Raw genomic sequence first — 21070 nt, 5'->3', positions numbered from 1 at the left:
CTTTCCACAAATTTACATCTCATGTGATATTCCTCAAATTCTTCGATATATTTGCTGACCTTTTGCCCACCTTGCTTTAAGTCCATCCATTTAAGCAATAGGTGGGTCATATAGAGCTTAGGGATATATTTATCCTTAAGCTTTTGGGACATCTCGTCCCATGTCATAAGTGGGTCTCCGCGACGTCGGGCAGCTTCTTTTTCATTCTTCCACAAAATCTTAGCTTGCCCTCCAAGACGAGCTTCAGCGTAGGATACTCATAGATCATCTTCCATCTCGTACCACTGGAAATAACTTTCCAGATCTTATTCCCAATCCGATTAATCTTTAAGATTCCGTGATCCCTCAAAGATTGGTACTTCTATGCGTACACTCTTCTAAATCATGGCGCGATGCACCTCTTGACGTCTCTCTCGTTCGTCATCCTGGTGACGAGCAGGTGGCGGCCGCAGAATTTCCCGTTGACCTACTGGACCCAAATGATCTGGGATAGGAGCAACCGGGGGGGCCGGTTGGGGATATGACGTAGGACGACTATGGGATGGACGATTTAGGGCAGATGACGAGGCTATGGGTAGGAATGGGTAAGGGATAAAACAATCCACAGAAATCACGGTCGATTCTCGGACTTAAAACCGATGAAATCTGGTGGTGCAGCTCCGACCCTTATCGAGGGCGGGAGTACTGTCTTCCCCCACCGCGACGATGCCTAAGCACCGAAATCAATACCTCGAATTCACGTCGCGAAGAAACACTCGAGAAAAGGAGAGAAGAAGAGGAAATCCAAGTCTAATTCTGACGGCGTGGAAACTTCCGAGAAAATACTGAGCGGAGAACACGCCGACACCACAGGGTTCAGGTATACCTCAGCACCGTAGTGCGTGTAGAGGCTGCAGGTAATTCTGCTCGTGGCGACGGCGCGTGATATCGAACGCGCCCGGCGTTGTCCGCCCTGTTGACGTTATGAAGCGGGACGCCGGTCGCGCGGCGCGGCGAACCAGCGCGCGGAGCGCACGGAGCAGCACGGAGCGCGCGCGCGCGAGCGCAGAGCGCGAGGCGCGCGCCGAGTGCGGAGCGCTGGCGCGAGCGCGCAGAGCGCGAGGCGCGCCGAGTGCGAGGCGCGCGGCGCGAGAGCGCAGAGCGCGGAGGCGCAGCGCCGAGTGCGGAGCGCGCGAGCGTCTGCGCGCGAGTGCGCGGAGTGCGGCGGAGCGCACCAGGCGCGCGAGCGCGCGCTGAGGCGCCGCGACGGCGCGAGCGCCGCGCGACCGCGCGCACGGCGGCGCTGGCGGGGATGGCACGCGGTGGCGTGCGGTCGCGGCGTGTGACCGCGCGCTGCGCGCGCGGTGATGACGGCGGCGGCAGTGGCGGCGGCGGTGATGATGACGACGGCGGCGACGACGGGGAAGGTTAGGGCAAGATGAGGGGTAGGGCAATCCTCCAAGAAGAGTTAGAAAGAAAACTCAATTCTTGAATTATGATTGCCTAATGAGTTCTTGAAACAAATGACCTTATATAGGCCTTGGAGGAAAGAGAAAATAACTAGAAAATAAGACGCAAGGGAAAACGTGCATCACGTCACGCCAAAGGGCAGTTGTGGATCTGCCTTTGGCGTCGTGTCATGACACGCGTGGAGACGTGCGCGGGTGGTGACGTGGCGGACGACGGTTGTGGCGTGTTGACTTCTTCGTTGACTCCTGTTGACCGAGGTGGGTTGACTTCTGTTGACTTCATCTTTGGATCCGTAACGTCTGTGTTGACCCCGATTGCCTGCGGTGACGTGTCCCAGGCTGATGCATTGGCGTCCTCGCCATCAGGATAATAAAGTCCATCCTCGGCATACCCGTGACGCGGGTATGGAGTAATTGGTGCTCGGGGTACGATCTGGGTGACTTGTCCCTGGTACGGAGGTGGTGCATAAGCGGGTGCCAGGGTTGTTGGATTAGGTGCGCCTAATGGGTACACGAGCTGAGGTGCTAGCGGATATCCTGTAGGATATTGTTGCGGTGCTATAGGAGGCGGTGGTATAGTACCATGTGGTTGGGGTACGGGCATAAGGAACCGTACTGTAATACGAATGTGGACCTAGGTTGGGTCCATAAGGAACCAATGCGGGTTGCGGAACAATAGCGTATGCTACACCGTTAGGTGCTGTCGGATACGTTGGTGGGGGAGGACGGGTCGGTAAGGGAGCTAATCCATAATGGTGGCCCTATTGCTCGTATTGAGGAGGGGCTCTCGCCTCCGGAGGGTAATAGTTCCTATCATGTGGATAGGACCAATCTTCATGGTATCGCTGGGTGCGATACCCCTCGGGTGGTGGCGATCTCCTACGATGACTCTCCCAGCTTCGTTGCTTGTAGTGACGCGGTTGGTAGGTATGCTGGCCACAAGGGCGGGATGTTGAGGTCTTGGAGTGACGTAGGTTGGGGCCGGAGCAGGACTTCTCGGCATTGGGGCCTTTCCAGGGCGTTGAGGGATGTCGCTTGTCGAGCTGGTAATCATGTGTCCACTTGGTGGAGCTGTAGGGCTGGGTGCCGCAATGGCAGAAACCCGATCCTTGGATCTAGCATGCTGAGCAGGAATCACTATCCCACTATTTGGAGTGGGGACCCGAGTAACGGGTTCTCTAACCGGAGGAGGAGGAGGAGGTAATAGCATCTCCCCGTTCTCTAAGAGTTCCTCTTGATATTGCGCATCTAAGGGATCGTCGTGAGGAAGATCCCCTACGATGGGATGAAATCCATGATCTTTACCGTGTTCTACCACTTCGGCATTCTGCATTTGGGCTTGCGTACGAACCATCTTATGCTCAACTTCTTCTGGAATCAACTATGGGAGATTATCTATATGATGGTATGAAATGAAATGAAATGACGAGTTATAATGAGGATGAATTTCGAGATATGACGTGCGTAATAGTAATGAAACTCAAATGATATACTACTGACCATGTTAAGCAAGTGCTAACACGACCGGCTCTGATACCAATATGATGTAATATGATGGGCGTGCTTGGATCGAACGGCTCGTATTACGTCACAACAGTGCACAAAAATGATTTTAATGATGAGGTATAGTGCAATTTCAGAAACTCTATTGAGCAAAAGGACGGTCCAAATAAGGTGAACTATACAACAAGCCCTCGGGCGATGACTAGAGACGATAGACTCTCAATGACCCGTAGGATCCACGAGCAAGACAACCACATAGATGCATTTTACGGGCCGTCAAAGTTAACCTTTTAATCACAATAACCTAATCGTCAATCGCAAGAAACTCCTACCTCTCGACAATGGTGGCTATCCTATCCAATCTTTATCGATAAAATCGGTAGAGGAATATGATAGGGAAAGACGGAACTGTAGAAAGTAATGATACTGAACGAATGGGGAAAGAGCAGGATGCTAACCGATTTTGCACGCTTTCAAGCGACACCCCGAAAATACGTTCTTTGGCAAGAGAAGCACAGAGCGCACGGTCGAGATGTCAGACACGAGCGCTAGTAGGACGCAAGCAGGTTGACCCACGGGGCGTTACACAGGGTGTGTAGCACACGGCGCTGGTGTGCACTACAGGGATGAGCGGCGGGCAGGGCGCAGCGCTCAGGAATGCGCGTGCTGGGCAGGTGCGCAGCGCAAAAGGCACGCGGGCGATCGGAGGGACGCGCCCGCATTCGAATGGCGGAATTGGGCGCGTGGCGCTAACGATGGGCAGGCGCGAGCGACCAGCGGACGACGAGTACGCGTGGCTGGTAGGGCCGAGTGTGAGCGGCCGGCAGGGTTTGGCGGGCACATGGCTGGCGAGGGGCAGGCACGGACGATTGGCGGGATGGTCACGCATGGTTGATGAACGTCGTGAGCGAGCGAGGGGCAGGAGTAGGCGCGCGCGCGGCTGGCAGAAGAGAGTGCATACGTCTAGTGGAGAGGAACACGGGCGGCACAGAAATGGAATCCGAAGAAGGCAGCGAGGAGAGATCCAAGAGTTCTTGCGTTTCTTGATGCTTAACCACCAAGAACAACCTTCTTGAAACAATTCTTCCAAAAAGTTCGAACAGGTAACTTCCGTAGATCGGCCGTGGCACAGAGTGATCTCGACGTGCAATGGTGCGACAACGATGGCACAATCTCCACGATCTCAATCTATAAAATCTAACTATCTCAAGCAAGAACGAAAAAAAACGAAAGAACAACAAGGCAATCTGATTTCAAATTCTCAAGTCTAGTCTCTCCCTTGGCCATACCATTCCCTTATATAGGGAGGATGGGTGCCAAGTGACGGTTCTTAGAGGAGGAAACCGTCGCGAGACGAGGTCCTCCTCTTTACAAGCATTATAAAAGTAAAAAAGAAAACATGGACGAGGCCCAGAACAATGGCCCAATCTAGTTGTTCCAAATATTACAACTAAATCAAATAACGAAGAAAACTTACGAATCATCACGCTGAATAGTTGCATCCAGGGTCGCGGGCGTCAGCACCAGCGGCTCGGTCTGGTTGGGCTCGCCTTGTGTCGGTGTCGGTGCGATGGTCCCCCATCATAGCCTGAGTTTGATAATTTCCTAAGGAACACCTGGATAACTCTAAGCAGAACATATCTGGTTTTACTCTTCTAAAAACTCATAAGGCTCCTCATTAAGTCATCCATAAAACCTATGTAATTGATTAATCATATTCGGGTCAAATCTAAAGTTAACATTTTCAGGTAAAGGAGCAGAATATTTAGTATAAGTTTCACTCTGTGTAGGATCAGAAAACTCTCTCAATCTCATTCTTCTAATTCCTTGTTCAGCTCTAGAATTTTGGTTATCCTCCATTCTCTCACAAATGTGTTGATTTTCCGCTTCGGGCCTCTCAAAAGTATAATCAAGGCTAAGACTTCTACTGATTGTCTCAAGTTCACTAGATAGGGTTTTAAGGACCTCATACGGATCATGCAATATCAAACACACAAATAGCAAGACAATCAGCTTAGACGAACAAGAAAAATCAAATATAAGATAGAGGGAAATGGTAATTTTTGCAATTTCAAATATGCATTTAAAATTCACAAAACAATTGCAAAATTCAATACAATTCAAGAATTTATAAAAATTGGTGATCACTCCAAAACAGAATTTTTTAAAATGCAAACCGTGCCTCCTTGGCAACAGCGCCAATGGATAAGCCTTAAAATGCATGTAAATATGTCATTGACTTGGGGTTTAGATTTATACAATATAATTTATAATTTCCCTTAATCACTAAATATGGAATATAGAGTAAGCAAGCGGTCGAACCACAGAGAGGCAACAAAACATAATTTTTAATGAATTAAATCAAAGATGAATTAATTTTGCAATTATTAAATCTTAATTATGCTTAATAATGTTTTTAATTAATCAAACTCAAGTAAGAAAATTTCAATTTTAAGATCAGACTAATTCAGATTATTAATTTCCCAATTATTATAAAATTTTAAGACAATTTTTATCAATTAAAATTGGGAATTAAATAATCAAGAAAGGGATTTTTAAATTGGACTTCAAGATGGATGAATGTTCGAATCAAATTCTATTTTTAGATTTTTTTATATATTAAATTAATTTCCTATGCAATAAAAATTGAAATCTTAAGAGAGACACTAGAGGAATTAACTTAGAGAGAGAAAATGAAGAATTTGGGGAGAAGATGAAATCCGACCCTAAATTAAAAAACCAATGAAGCAGAAATGTTCTAAATTGATGTAGAATTAAGGATCAAAAATCAGATCTTGAGTGGGAATCAAAATGCAGTGCTAATTTCCTTCAAAACCAAATTCTAGGATGTACATTTCCCCATGCCTGGGCATTTTTGAATCGTTAAAGAAGAAGATTGAAATACAATTCAAAAGCTTACAACGTTGAGTGCAAAATCAAGAACTGTTGACTTCCAAAGCATCCCTTATGTCCTTCTGGGCCAATTCCTTGGAGAGAGCTTCAAAAAGTGAGTTTTGCCCCTTTAAAGATGCAATCGTTTGGATTGTAAAGGGAGAAGAGATGAACCTACCCTCAAAATTTCAGCCCAATCGGACCTCTAGATCTCAAGATATCAAGGCTTTAGTGAGGATTAATCTAGGCCGTTAGATTTAATTTATCTCTCCTCCAATAATTTGGAAATGGCATTTTTCTATTGGTTGGAATGCCTTATTCTCATTTTCCCCGCCATTGGATCGTGCGCTATCACGTAGTTGTCCGTGTCCGCCGTCGGCAATCATTGGAGAATAATGCTTCTCCTTGAACGGCTATAAAGAAGCCACGTCATTCTGAAATAAAAAAGCAAAAGACTATTTGTTCAAAAAAAATTTAATCGTTCAGCCCCAATATTTGACCAACATGCGCCGTCGATTCTGCATGCATTCAATGCACACGGTGAATCGACGTCGCATGCACATTCACGTGTGTTGGTGACGTTTTACGGCGTCGATTTCCGTGTGCATTTAATGCTCGCGGCAATTTCACGACATTGAACGTTGATTTTCTTTTTTTGAAAATTATGTCAGTTAGTGCGTGCATTTAAGTGCACGCGCTAACAACCTAATATATATATATGTTGCATGTGTGTCCGTTAGTGCGTGCATTAAATGCACACGCTAACCGACATATTTTTTTTAAAAAAGAAAATCCTCACTAAAACCTTGATATCTTGAGATCTAGAGGTTCGATTGAGCTGAACTTTGGAGGGTATGTTCGTCTTTTCTCCCCTTACTATCCAGATGGTTGGATCTTTAAATGAAGGACTGGAAATGGGCGAAATTCACCTTTTGAAGCTCTCTCCAAGGAATTGGCCACGAAGGGCATAAGGGATGCTTTGGAAGTCGATAGTTCTTGATTTTACACTCAAAGTTGTAAGTGTTTTATTTTTATTTCAATCTTCTTCTTGATCGATTTGAAAACGGGAAGGCATGGGCAAAATGTACATGCCCTAGAAGGTGGTTTTGAATGTAATTAACACTGCATTTTGATTCTGATTCAAGATCTGATTTTTTATCATTAATTCCACATCAATTTAGAACATTTCTGCTTCATTAGATTCTTAATTTAGGCTCGGATTTCATCTTTTCCCTAAATTCTTCGCTTTCTCTCTCTAAGTTGATTTCTCTAATTTCTGTCTCTAGATTTTAATTTTTATTGTTCAGGAATTTAATTTAATATATAAAAGACCTAAAAAAAGAGTTTGGTTCCAACATTCATCCATCTTGAAGTCCAATTTAAAAATCCCTTTCTTGATTATTTAATTCCCAATTTTAATTCATTAAAATTGTCTTAAATTTTATAATAATTGGGAAATTAATAATCCGAATTAGTCTGATATTGAAATATTCCTATATTGAGCTTTCTGACCAAAATATTTAAAGAAAATTAAGTTTTACTTGATTTTGATTAATTAAAAACATTATTAAGCATAATCAAGATTTATTAATTGCAAAATTAATTCATCTTTGAATTAATTCATTAAAAAATCTTATTTGATGCTTCCCTGTGGTTTGACCCCTTGCTTACTCTATATTTTATATTTAGTGATTAAGAGAAATCATAAATTTTATTGTATAAGTCTAAACCCCAAATCAACGACATATTTACATGAATTTTTAGGCTTATCAGAATCCGACCTTTGGATGAGTGGAAAACGGCCTTCAAAACTAAAGATTGCCTTTTTGGGTGGAACGTGATGCCATTCAGATTATCGAATGCGCCGAGTACCTTGCAACGTTTGATGAATGAGGTAAGAAGGCCCTTCATTGGAAGATTTGTCGTCGTATACTTCGACGACATTTTAGTATACAGTAAAATGAGCGAGGACCACGCCGAGCACCTATGACATGTGTGCGTTGTACTACGCGAAGACAAACTTTATGCAAACCCTAAGAAGTGCAGCTTCTTCACCACCGAGGTCTCCTTTCTCAGATTCATCCTATCCTCGCGTGGAGTAGCCGCCGATCCTGCCAAAGTCGAAGCCATTACTGTGTGGCCAAAACTAAAGAGTATCCACGACGTCCGGAGTTTTATTGGCCTAGCAATGTTTTATCGTAGGTTCATTCCAGGGTTTAGTGGAGTCACGACACCTATCACCGACCTATTAATTGGGGACAAGTTTGAGTGGACACCTTCCGCAAATAGGGCATTTGAGTTCCTTAACAAGCTCATGACCGGGCTCCGGTACAAAAGCTACCGGATTTCACCAAGGTTTTCCAGGTTCGTGTGATGCTTCGGGAGTCGAAATTGGGGGATTACCCAGGAAGGACACCCGATCGAGTACTTCAGCGAAAAGCTGAATGATACTCGCAAGAAATACGACAACTACGATCGTGAATTCTACGCCCTCGTACAATCCCTAGGACATTGGCGTCACTATTTACTCCCCAAGGAGTTTGTATTATTTTCAGATCAAAGTGCACTACGCCACCTACATGAACAACGGAAGGTCAGCTATCGACACACCCGCTGGATAGCCTATCTTCAGGACTATACGTTAAATTAATATTTTTGGAAAATACAAAAAGATATTAATTACATCTTGTCCTTTCTCTTTTTCACTCTCTCCTCCTTGATCTTCTAGGAGATCCTATGGATTCTCAGCATCTACTCTATGAATGATTTAGAACATCATTTAGAATTTAAACAATTACCCATGTCTCTCTAATTGATTGATGAGTTGTTATTGCATCAGCTCTTCCAAACCATTCCCAATTTATTACGTCATCAAAAGTTCCAAACCATTATCAATCTCTTTATCCATCCATCTGCTTATTTCTCGTCCTATATTCAGAATGGATTTTTGTTCAAAGAAATTGGTCAAACCAGTCGCTTGCAGCCTTCACCATTGACGATGTCATGTGATGCTTAATCCCTTCCTCTGCTATGAACTGGCAGCAAAATTAAGATAGAAAAAAAAAATTAAAAACCTTGTATTGTCTTTCACAGAAAATATAAGCATTTATCATAAGATAAGCTTGGCTTCAAATTTCCAGAGGAGAAAAGCTGAGAAATGATCATCTAATTGAGAAATCAGAAATGATCATCTCAGGAGAGTTTTCTGATTTCATAGACTTTTCTTCAAAAAATTTCATATATGCACAATATATTCTTGAGGTTTCGGATATTATTAAACAGAAAATTGATCTGAATTTTTAGATCACCAATTACATCCATCCAGATAACTGTGAAAATGATATTTTACTGGATTTTTTAGAAATAATTTTGATAAAAAAACAGTGTGATCAGACTGAGGTAATCAGGAGTAATTACCATGCAATTTTCGGGATAATCAGTATCGATGGATTTTTGAGGTGATTAGGAGAAATCACCTTGAAATATTCTGGATATCCAGCCTTTTTGTAAGCCTCGGTTGCTCTTGAAAGTGTAACGCTCAGGCCTGCAAGTGGGCAACGGATATCCTCTGCCCCTGTGCGTTCCGCAGTATGCATTAAAATTAATTCATTACCATAATTTTACATGCCAGAAATTAAAATTTCTGGAAAATAATTTTTCTAAAAGCCCGAATAACTAAAAAAATCCAATATAACTTAAATTATCGTTTAAATCAATTTTGTTGGACATCCAACCATTTAGGATGAGCAGAGGGCGTGTGGCTATGGCTGGAATTGACATAGGCGAATCAAATTCTGATGTCAAACCAGGTGCTATCCTGTCCCACACCTGTTTATATGATCACCCAATTATATGAATATAAAATTACATTTTTCATTTTGATTTGACATTGACAAGTCAAGGTCAATGGAATAGCTGACCTTCTCCACCACTTCTTTCTCAATCTCAGTTTTGCCCATGTCCTTGGCAGCTTCTGTTTGAGGACAAAGAAGGGAAAAAACAGGCAAATCGTCACAAAAAGATATCAATTTATCACATCAAACAACGTACACAGAAATTTGTTACTTATTATCTGATTGAAATTTTTATAGAATATAGATAAATCCAATGGAAAGTTGGCACGGTACCTAAGAAAAGAGGCATGATACCGTCAACTCTACCTTGCCACATGTCGTTCTCCAGCGCCCATCGAAAACACTAATCCGAAAAATTGACCAACTTATATTCAAACTTGATTTTACATTTGAAAAATAAAAAATTAGAAGAAAATGAGAAGCGACGCAAGGCCTACTTGGACGCCAATTATAGGAACAACCACGGAATACCGGGTGTCAATAACAGCAGCAAGCCACGCTTCCATACCTAAATTTATTCATTAAGATGGAAAAAAATCAACATTTCTTTCTCTTTCTTTTGGAAAAAATCCAAGATCAACTCACCACCCAGTGACTCCCCAGTGATTCCAATTCTCTCAGGATCGATGTCCTCCCTTTGAGACAGATAATCTCCCAGTTTCATCAAATCCCAGACCTGAAATCCGAGGTAAATTCTAATTTATCTAATTTAACTTGTTCTTTTCTCCACTTCTTTGAAGCTGAAAATATCATAATGTGCAGCCCCACACGGAAAATAGAGGAAAACCATCTACCACATCGTATAAGAAAGGCATGGTATCGCCATTTTTCCATCCCGATATCAAACCCTGCATCCAAAGATCAAAACAAAGGTTAACTAAGCAAATAAAAAAAAATAAAAAATTGATTTGTGGGATAAATAGCGATAGGCGGCTCAGTACGTCAATATATGCGGTTCCACTGTTAGCCCTTTCGCCATGGTAGCGAGAATCGATGGCGACTGCAACATATCCACGGGATGCGTACGCCTTGAAAGAAAAATCAACGATTCAGGCGACAGTCAGAGAAAATAAACTCAAAAATACGAAAGATAAAAGTAAAAACAAAAAAAAAACTACCTCGAGCAGAGGTCGGACCCATTCTTTGGCGTAGTAGGAAGAGTGCAGAAAAACGATAGCTGGTCTCTTCGTCTTTTGCTCTCCTTCCTTCGGCCTCAAGCTTAAGATCAAGACTGGTAATTTCCCCTGCTCTCCTTCCTGTCAAGATCATGATTAAAAAAAAATTCCCTTCAAAAAATTATTTCTCACGGAAGAAATGGGTTTTTTTTCCGTTTCCTTCTTCCTTTGATTATCGATGATTTCTGTCACAACAGATCTAGCGGAAAAAAGCAGATCTGAAGAACGCATCTCGTTTCTCTCTACTTTGTTGTGCGCGTTTGTGCACGAAAGAGAAAGAACACACCTCGGTGATCAAAGTGAGATTTTCTTCCTCGAGCCTTTGATAGAAATCCTCGATATTCTCCCTCGGGCAAGACTCCATTTCCTGGAAAGAGATATAAAAGACGCTGAATTTTGAATAAAACCGCTTCTTTTCCACATGAACTCGACCTCGCGGCTTGAGAGAGGCCTCTGATAGTTGGGCTCTTTGACAGGCTCCGCCTTGAGCACCACAAGTTCCCCTGCAGCTCAATCATGATCGTTGATCTTTCTCGAGCAATGGAAACAGAAAAAAAAAAAAAAAGGAAAATTGAAGGCGAAAGCGTGTTCTTCGTGGGTGACCTTTGATTGGGCGGCGACGGCTGAGAAGAACTCGGAGGAAGTCGGCGCGGAGCTTGCAGGAATCCATGGCCGGATGGAGGAGCCTGTTGAACAGTAGTACGTTGAATGCTATGCACTGCCGACAACGTAGACGCAATCTACGTTGAATGGTACGCGCAAAACTACGTCACGTGCAGGAAGCGAAGTTAAGACGTCGTAGTCGCCTCCACCCCAATTATTGCTCTCTTTAAGTTGCCGTTGGATACGACGTGGATCTGACTCATAAAATTAATTGTTTTTTGTCTCTTTGGTCCTCACTCCCTCTTTCACTCTGTCACTCTGCCTCTACCACTCACCCTCTCGCTCTCACACTCTCTCCCATTATCACCGTTTTATTCCTTCTTAAACTTACCTTTTCTCCCTCTCACGGCACATTCCTTCAATCTATCCTTCTCTCACTCTCATTGTCACACTATTTAACACTCTTTTTCACTCTCCTGCTTGCCCCGTTTCACTTTTTTTTCTTCACTCTTTCATACTCCCTCTGATTATTCTTTTGTAATTCTCACTTAGCATACTTTGAGTTGGGTAAACCCGAGGTATTCTTGTGTTTTATTCACTTCTTGTCATCAATAAATGATTTACGCAATATGGGTGATTTGACTTGAAGGGTACCACGGTTTGTCAAGGTAGAAAACTGTGACTCGAGTTTAGGTACTTTACCAAAAGTATTAATGATGATTACAAATGCAAGTAGGGTTCACCCTTCCAATATCCAACATCAGACAACCAGTATCCAATCTCCAATATTTTGTAGAAATTGGGGCAGCTTCTGATACTGGATACCAGACGGATATTAAAAATCCTTCCAGTATCATATATCGGGACGGATATTGGCTAGTCTAAGGAAATGGCAGATATCGGTTACTGGACATCTGAATATGAAATCCAGATATCAATAATCCTTGGACTGATGGAGGGGACAAGTCACTTATTTTGTCACCTTTTTCATTTGATTTTATTTTTTTAAAAGAAAAAAGGCGCGAGGAGCGGGGGCGAAAAGCCAACTCTTTATACGCTGGATAACCTCGTCGAGATCTTTTTTGGTGTTCAGCTCCTATTGAAAATAATGCATTGGATGGATGCCCGGGCATTGAGAAGGAAGGACACTTTCAGAGACGAAAGGCCACGGGGAGATACCGTGAAGATTCAGACGAGCGTGAAGATCCGTCAATATTAAGATGAAGACTCGACTGACGGAGTGAAGGAGGATCATGTAAATGGGCAAGACTGGATCTCGTCCTCTACTCCACTAATGGGCTCCATGTCTTCCCTATTACCAAAGTTGAGCATTTGAGTCGCTGCGCGCCTTCTGAATCTGAAGATGAATTAACTTCGTAACATTCATCTGAATTGACTTCGTAACATTAAGATGAATCTTCACTTCGTAACCCGCTCACTCGCCCCTCAGCTGCTCTTTATCTGCTGGATAACCTCAGAACCTCGACCTTTCCGGTTTCAGGAGATGTGGACTCGACATCCTGATTGAAAATGGCTGATCTATTCCAGTCCATGCTCAGCCTCTCTTTTCTGTTTTATTATTTTCTTTCATTCATTTTAATCTTCTTTCTTCTTCTGATTCAACTTCTTCTTCTGTTCTTTATTTCATAACCGAAGGCGCGGAAGCGGTGAATATATTAAGATTCAGACGAGCTTGAAGATCCGGGAAGTCACTTCTTTATATCCGGGAATGACATAATGAACTCGATATCTGTATATCAACAATCAATAAATCAAATTATATCAGATTCTGACTGTCCCATATTGAAAATAAATTAAATTACTGTTAAATAAAACTTTGAGTGCTCAAACTAACAACAAAATTTGGCAACTAAATATAAAGGAATTTCAAAACTTCCTATAATTTGCCAAGGGACGCGAAGTGAATGGATTAATTCCGCTCTTTAGTTTATATTAAAAACCGTTGATTCTTAATTATCAATTAAATCCATTAGATGTACAGTAAAGTATGTATTAAAAAACAATAATGATTCATTATCAAGAGAATGATATAATTCTAGAACTATAAATGTTCTCATACACGTGAAGTTTCTCAAAGTTTGTTTTTGCAGAAATAAAAGCCTCTAATGTAATATTTGGGCCATGTATTATGCCCTACACCGTGGTCATTGCTATATAAATGATTCCAAGATTAGTCCATCATAGGTTCTTACTGAATTGGACACTGATGAACTCAATTTTAGGGTATTTTTTACTGGTTATTTATCAGTTGAATTCGTGTGAGGATTGAGCTTATGCAACGAAATTTATAACCTCACAGCCTTTGGCAAGCAAGGGTCGATCCACAAGAAGCAAAGAAAACAGCGGAAAATTCTTTTCTATTAAATCAGTCTATTCAGTTCTCTAATTCCAAGTGTTAATCTCTGTAGAAATTTTCTTCAGAATAAGTTGCATAGAATTCCTTAAAAGTATGGATTCAGCTAATTCTTCAGTCAAATTATCTTCAGTTAAGTTTTACAGAGATATCTTGGCAAACTCAATTGAGCAGAACCGTCAGTAGAGAAATTTTCTTTGTTGACGGTTTGCTTATGCCCTCTGAGGCAATTGAGCAAACACCCTGCAGGTGTTTGTGCACGCGCGAATGCCTGCGCGCGGGTGAGCCTGCTCACGGCGCTGCTGCGCTGCTGGCGAGCCTGCGCGGCGCTGCGCGCTGCTGCGGCAAGCTTGCACGCTGGCGAGCTCGCGAGCGCGGCGCGTTGCTGCGCGACGGGTGAGCTCGCGCTGGCGCTGCGGTGCGCGAGCCCGCTATGCGGTGCTGATTCGCGCGAGCTTGCTCGCCGCTTGATTATCGCAACCTAGGCTGAGGCCTGGGTTGCTAGCAGTTGGAAGTTCTGCAGGAAGGAGTTCACGATCGGATGCGAGAACACTGAAATTTTTGCTAGACAGAATGGAAAACGATTCAATCAACTATGGGATTCGAAATCAAACGTAACCAAAGGAACAACAGAAATTGGAAATGCTGAAGACACAGCTTGTGATCTTCAGCCCAACCCTGATTGTCTTAGAAGGGAGAAGAAGATTGTACCAAAACCGAAACGCTCACGCCTCCTTGTGTCACTCCTTCCGGGCAAGGCGACGATCGTCGTGCTCCAGCTACTCCTCGGCTTGCTTCTCTCCCAGCTCCAATGCTCATCAGCCTTGGAGGGTCTGCAGAAATCCTTTCTCTCCAAGCCCTAGCTTCCTTGAGAGAAATTCTGGACAACCTAAAATCAACTCTCAAGAGAGTATTTATAGGTTTCTCTTAAGTCATGCCCAGGGGCATTTTCGTAATTTCTGCTTCTTTGAATTTTTGCCCGCTCCTCTTGATCCTCGTCTCTTTCCTTGATCTTCTTAACCTGTCTCTGAATGTTTACTAACCATAAAATGTTAAATATATTCCACTTGATTCAAAGGATCAAGTGGGGTTAGTGATTTTACAAAATGATGCATATGCATGATATTAGCATGAATTACATTATAATTTTGATGAATGAGAACTAAAAACTTTAATTATTTGATGACATATTTGAGAGTCATCAAACACCACCTACATACTCGAGGACAACCAATAAATATGATGTCGATTTAAAAAAATGTAGTACATGGCCAGGGCTGTAACAGATTTAAACCTCGACATGATGCAACAACCCCATCATTGCCATCCTCGCCTGTGAAATCTATGTCAAACACATCATTGTACCAGTTTATTGTCCGCGCATACCCAACACTTCACATTGATGAGTGTTTCAATGCTTATTGGCTTTAACAAGCCCCACAGAGAATATTCGCTCCGCAAGAACATTCGTCTGAGAAACGGACATTAATTATCTTGTAATTGAGGCATGCGAGGGAAAGTGTTTTTCGCATGCACTGGTCCACCAAGATAGTGACATAAAAATGCCCTCATCAGACACAACTTCGGCCAAATATGCATTGAACTCATTTGAAGCTCACTTCACCGAAGTTAGCCCATGATGGACTTTTCACATTGTGCTTTATATCCAAGAGTCAAAGGTGAAAAAATTGAAGTGATCAGCTTTATGGAATGGGACATTACATGTATTGATGAGACATGTATGAAGAGAGGTTGTTGTTCACTCTTTGACCCACTCACTAGGCATGGACCCTTTATGGAATGGGTTCATTAATGCTGCTATAGTGATTACATCATCTGCCCACAAGTTCTTGTCTATTGGACCTACTTGTATTGCATTCCGTTACATGTAAGGGCCATGTTGAAGCAATCTCCTTAATGCAAACACATCACACATGAGAAAACTATTCCCTCTTTTATTTTCCCATTACATCGTTCACATGTTCTTGGAGGCCTTGGATGATGAACATCACATCACATATGATCCCAGTCTCTCTCTAGTTAACATGATCAGTAGAGACACAGAGTCGCCCTAGAATGCGACAACTCTTTCTCCAAATCCTACTCATTCTTTGACATCTTCTTCGACTTCCCTTTTATGCTAAAGCTTTTCAAGACTTTGTCAATAATTTTATGTTTCTTCACATAAGCAGATAGTATAGTATATGAGATGTTCCAACACGTTAGACAGTCCAGCATGACAATGTTATCATCCACAATATCAGGGCTCTCTTCTTCAAATCTCATGCAATAGCATCCACACCTTTGTCACTACATCTCAAAAACATAGAAAATCTCATCATTCATCAGTATCATCAGTCATTAATAATATATCTCCATGCAAGTTGTCCTTGTCGATGTCAAACTGATCAACTGTTCTCATCATGTCCCCTTCTCCAAGCACTAATACATGGGTGGAAGGAATGGCAAAGTTTTTAATTGCTTCACGGACGACAAGGTTGAAGATGTGTGTGACAGATGGGTCGTGTTGCCTGGTGCTAAACGTTGATTTCACAATATTTATCTTCTTCATGACAATTACTAATATCCCCTTCTTATTAGAGGCACTATCAGTGCTCACAGCATAAACCTGAATAAGCAGGTGTTATGTTTAAAACCTTATTTCTAATTTAGAAGAAGAGGAAGAAGGATGAAGGAGAAGAAGAGAAAGGAGAAGAAGAAGAGGAGTAGGAAGAGGAAGAAGGAGCAATAAGAATAAGAGGGAAGGAGAAGAACAAGAGGAAGAAGGAGAGGAAGAAGGACAAGGATGAAAAGAGGAAGGAGGGGTGATGAACACAAATTTATGGTAAATTTATGTCATTGTGTTGCTGAGTTTAATCAATAAAATTTATAAACATGTACTTATAAAAAAATTGGACTAGATAGTGATGCGCAATGGTCGTCTCCACAGGGATAGGGTGAATAGATGTGAGTCTATATGGATGGATGATGGTGAAATAGAATGGTGCGAGAAGATATGATTATGACCTAACTAATGTATGTGATGGAATAATGTATAGGTGGTTGTGAGATGGAGAAGAGAATGATGGACTAGATGACTTAGGTATTTTATATGATACGAAGGTGATGGGATTGAGATCAAGATGGCTGTGGTAGGGTAAGTTGATGATGGATGTTATAAGAAGGATATGCTGAAAATAAGGATGTAGACCTAAAAAAATGGATATAAAGGAGATAAATCAATGTAAGGCAAGAGACTAACCTTCGCTCCCTATGTTCCATTGGGATCAAGGCATTTTCCTGATGTTGATTAGCCTCTCCACTAATCTGTTGGTCTTACTCAAGCACTCAAGACACCAAGAACACTCTTGATGGATTTTTAAAACTATACTTTATTTTAATCTACCTCTCTAAGAGGAAGTGAGCTTGAAGATAGTTTTTACAAAAAAAATGAGGCTATATTTATAGATCCAACCATATGGATGGAAAGATAACTCAAATTTCATCATAAAATCCATTAAAAGTACCTAAAATTTCATAAAACAGAAAATATCATTCAAAGAAAAATTTAATCATTATAGGCTTGATAACACACATATATAATTAATTTAATGCCTAAAAATGCAAAAATGCTTATATTAACCTGCTAAAAATGTGTGTTATCACGGGAGAGGAAGGAGGAGGAGGAGAATACAAAAATAAAGGAGGAAGGAGAAGAACAAGAAGACGAAGGAGAGAGGAGAAGAAAGGGGAGGAGGAGGAGGAGAAGAAGAGGCGGAAGAGGAAGAAGAAGGAGAACAAGGAAGGAGAAGAAAGGGAATAAGGAGTAGGAGAACAAGAAGCAAAAGAGAAGGAGGAGGAAGACGAAGAACAAGAAGCAAAAGGAGATGGAGGAGGAAGACGAAGAACAAGAAGCAGAAGGAGATGGAGGAAGGAGAAGAAAGGGGAGGATAAGAAGAAACAGAAGAGGAAAATGAAGGAGAAGAGGGAAGGAGGCTGATGAGAAGAAGAAGGAGAAGAGGGAAGGAGGATGATGAGGAGAAGAGTTAGAGGAAGTAGGAGGAAGAAGGAGAGGGAGGAGAAGAAGAAATAGAGGAAGGAAAAGTAAGGAGAAGGAAGAAGGAGAGGGAGGAGAAGAAGAAATAGAGGAAGGAAAAGTAAGGAGAAGGAAGAAGGAGAGGGAGGGGGATGAGGAGGAGCAGAAGTAGGAGAAGAAGAGGAAAGAGGAAAGAGAAGAAAGAGGAAAGAGAAGAAAGAGGAAGGAGGAGTAAGGAGGAGGGAGAGAGAATAGGATGGAAAAGTAGTGGAAGAAGAGGAAGAGAAAGGAGGAATGAGAAAGTCTCACACAGTCACGTCATCATTGGATCCACCTCTCATGTCAGCAGAGATGTCCCTACAGCCGCTGATCAGCCATACCCATTGCTTCCCAGTTGCTTCACAAGTTAGTTTAAACTTACATTATATGTCAAATTTACATACATATTACCCAAGTTAAATCATATGATATCTGGATATCATGTTGGATATCAAAATAACAATATCCAACTCCGATATCCAGTATGGTCTTCCATCCCGAGAGAAGTAGACAGATGCCAATATAGAAATGGATGGCGATATCAGATGTCATTAGTGTAGCAACCAATATCCAATATCTGGATATCGGTTTAGCCGGATTCTGGAAATATCCATTCCGATACTGGATTCAGCATCTGCCCTGATATCATCATCTGATATTGGGTACATGACGGGTAAACATTAAACGCATGCTTCGCACATGAAGGGAGGTTGTGATGAGACGTGAAAATACTAGTATCAAAATGAAGGTTGGGACCACTTAAAAATTCTCATATTGAAGTTCATAGGGAGCAAAAGGGTTCTAGCAATGTGAAAGCTGTTTTGGATTATTTCTCCAAGTCATCAATTTTATTAACAGAACTTCAAAATGAATGAAAGAAGAACTGTTAAACCTCATCGTAAGTACATATACGCCACTCTCACATATAGATCACCCAAAGTTTCAAAATTTCTGTAAATTAATGGCCCAATAAAATCTAACTACTTGAACTTCAATGACAATACGACATGTTGCAACATAACAATTTGAAGTGGGAAAATCCAAGATGAAAGAGTTTGTACACCCTATTGAAAGGGAGTCACAAACAATGGACACTTGGACCACCTCCGAGCGTCTTTCCATAGTTAGGATTTTGAGAATTGGACTGATGATGCAAGGCAGCTCCATGAACAAGTTCTCACTATTCGAGAATTAGTTGGATCTCATCAAGGTGTCTACTTGGAGGTAGGGTTCGCCCAACCGATATCCGTCCGATATCCGATATCAGACATCCGATATCCGACAGAAAAGAGGGACTGTGTCTGATATCGGATATCAGAATATCAGTCGATATCCGTCCTTCAGGTGTAGATGGATATCGGTACCGGATATCGGGGGGGTGAGGACAAAACGAGTATCGGATACCAGATATCGAATTTTTGATATCCGGATATCGGAACCGGCATCCAGATATTGATATCTGGTATCGATAGTAAAAAAGAAGCTTTTTCGTATCAATCTATGATTTATGTACATCCGCGTCGAATGGTTTTAATGTATTTTCAATCTCAGTTAATATATGGAGTGCAAAATTTTTATCGTCTTCCACATGGGATAACAGGATTCGAAGTTTAATGTAAACTCAGAATTCCTTCATCCCACATGGAAGAAATTAGAAATATTTCTCTGTATATATTAAACGAGTCCAACTATACATTAAATGGTAAAATTATAATCTATACTCGCTATATTTAATGGCCCTTATATTTGTTCAATATTTAACATATTATTACATCGTCCAATAAATAGAAGTGAAAAATTCTATTTTCTTCCATATGGGATAAAGGGATTCGGAGTTTAACACCAAACCCAAATCCTGGTATCCCATATGGAAGAAATTGAAAAAATTTGGCTGCATATATTCAACGAGATGTGTAATCAATCAGAAAGCTGTTATTACTCTCTTGCCCACGTTAATCCAGTCTAATCGCTGAATATTTATCAGTTAAAAATATTTAAGTACCCTTTTGATGTGGATATCGAAATCCGATATCCACACCCGATATCCGATGTCGTCATCCTCCTCCCTGAGACGGAGGCAGATGACGACATCGAGACGGATATCGGTATCGGATATCGGCACTATAGCAACCGATATCCGATACCGATATCCGGTATCCGGATATCGAAAAAAATAGATACCGGAAATTCCCTTTCTGGTATCCGATACAGCACCTGTCCCGATACCGGCATCCGGTACCGGTATCAGGACGGGCGAACACTACTTGGAGGTATTGCACTCCATGATGGAGTATAACCTCAATTAGAAGGTAAATAATCAATTATGAAACTTATTTTCTATTTAATTAATGAATCAATCATGCTGGAATTCCGTGATGGAGTTTATGTTTTTTCTATTCCCTCAAGGAAAGTTGCATTGGATCTAATGTGTATGCACTCCATTGTTGGTTTATGTTTGGTTCAGAAAAATATCAACGTCTTGTAGGGCTTGCAAAACAATTCTTTTCTATTTTGCATCAAGTGCTCCATCTGAGTGCTTTTTTTGTACATAACATGGGATCGTGACACATAGAAGAGGATCTTTTTTGCAAACAATAAAATTTATCCGTCGTTATGACTGTGAAATGTTGGGCTTCAAAGAACATCATGGACTGCAAATGAGAGGGCAGGGAAGTGGAGGACATGGGAGTGGAGGAAATAAACATCTGGAAAAAGGTACAATTATTTTTTTACCTCGTTTTCGAAAGATTTTTTCTATTTTATGCATATTGTTTATGTTTTCAATCATCATGAATATAATTGTCTCCCTTAGGTACAAAATATCAAACACTCAGATGAAGTCTAGTTAGATGCAATGTGGCCACCTAAAGGCGAGCTAAGTGGGATAAAGGGAGACCACAATTACTGAAATACCTAAAAATGGGAACATCATATTTTCTATTCTAAACTAAAACCTGATAGGACCGATACTGGACCAGACCGAGATCGGATTTAGGTTTCTGCTAAAACAGACTACGACCCCGCCATATCCTTCCCTAGTGTTGATGATATGTTGGGACTCTCATTTCAACGAATCAGGTTGTTATTATTTACTAAAGATTAAAATTTTCAGGGTAACCCACAAGGATAAAAAGTGGTGTTGATGG

At 41.7% G+C, this 21070-nt stretch overlaps 1 protein-coding gene across 3 annotated transcripts; it reads right to left on the bottom strand.

Moving 5' to 3' along the window:
• Positions 1–8685: 8685 nt before the first annotated feature.
• Positions 8686–11642, bottom strand: LOC144709674 (uncharacterized). 3 transcript variants are annotated; one of them, XM_078583284.1, is made up of 13 exons: positions 11476–11642; positions 11305–11375; positions 11159–11239; positions 10816–10953; positions 10639–10725; positions 10468–10545; positions 10283–10373; positions 10135–10205; positions 9971–10040; positions 9764–9816; positions 9578–9671; positions 9261–9417; positions 8686–8878 (listed from the first exon to the last, which is right to left on the bottom strand). In XM_078583284.1, exons 1-13 carry the CDS (start codon positions 11540–11542, stop codon positions 8872–8874), a joined length of 1065 nt encoding a protein of 354 aa, XP_078439410.1. In that variant the 5' UTR covers positions 11543–11642; the 3' UTR covers positions 8686–8871. The 3 variants fall into 3 exon arrangements, with proteins under 3 accessions (XP_078439410.1, XP_078439409.1, XP_078439411.1); XM_078583283.1 differs by having other exon boundaries at positions 9320–9417; positions 11476–11640; XM_078583285.1 differs by having other exon boundaries at positions 9320–9417; positions 10492–10545; positions 11476–11638.
• Positions 11643–21070: the final 9428 nt, after the last annotated feature.

Source organism: Wolffia australiana, chromosome 11 (genome assembly GCF_029677425.1).
Source record: "Wolffia australiana isolate 7733 chromosome 11, ASM2967742v1".
In the NCBI taxonomy this organism is placed as follows: Eukaryota; Viridiplantae; Streptophyta; class Magnoliopsida; order Alismatales; family Araceae; genus Wolffia; species Wolffia australiana.
This window is presented reverse-complemented; position numbering and strand designations above follow the sequence as displayed.

What these genes read in the sequence shown, in the direction of transcription:
- LOC144709674 (XM_078583283.1), bottom strand. Translation starts at nt 11,542, where the DNA reads ATGGATTCCTGCAAGCTCCGCGCCGACTTCCTCCGAGTTCTTCTCAGC. An exon ending in GGGTCCGACCTCTGCTCGAG is followed by an intron (nt 10,726 to 10,815) that starts GTAGTTTTTTTT and finishes TTTTCTTTCAAG; the next exon opens with GCGTACGCATCCCGTGGATA. An exon ending in GTGGAACCGCATATATTGAC is followed by an intron (nt 10,546 to 10,638) that starts GTACTGAGCCGC and finishes CTTTGGATGCAG; the next exon opens with GGTTTGATATCGGGATGGAA.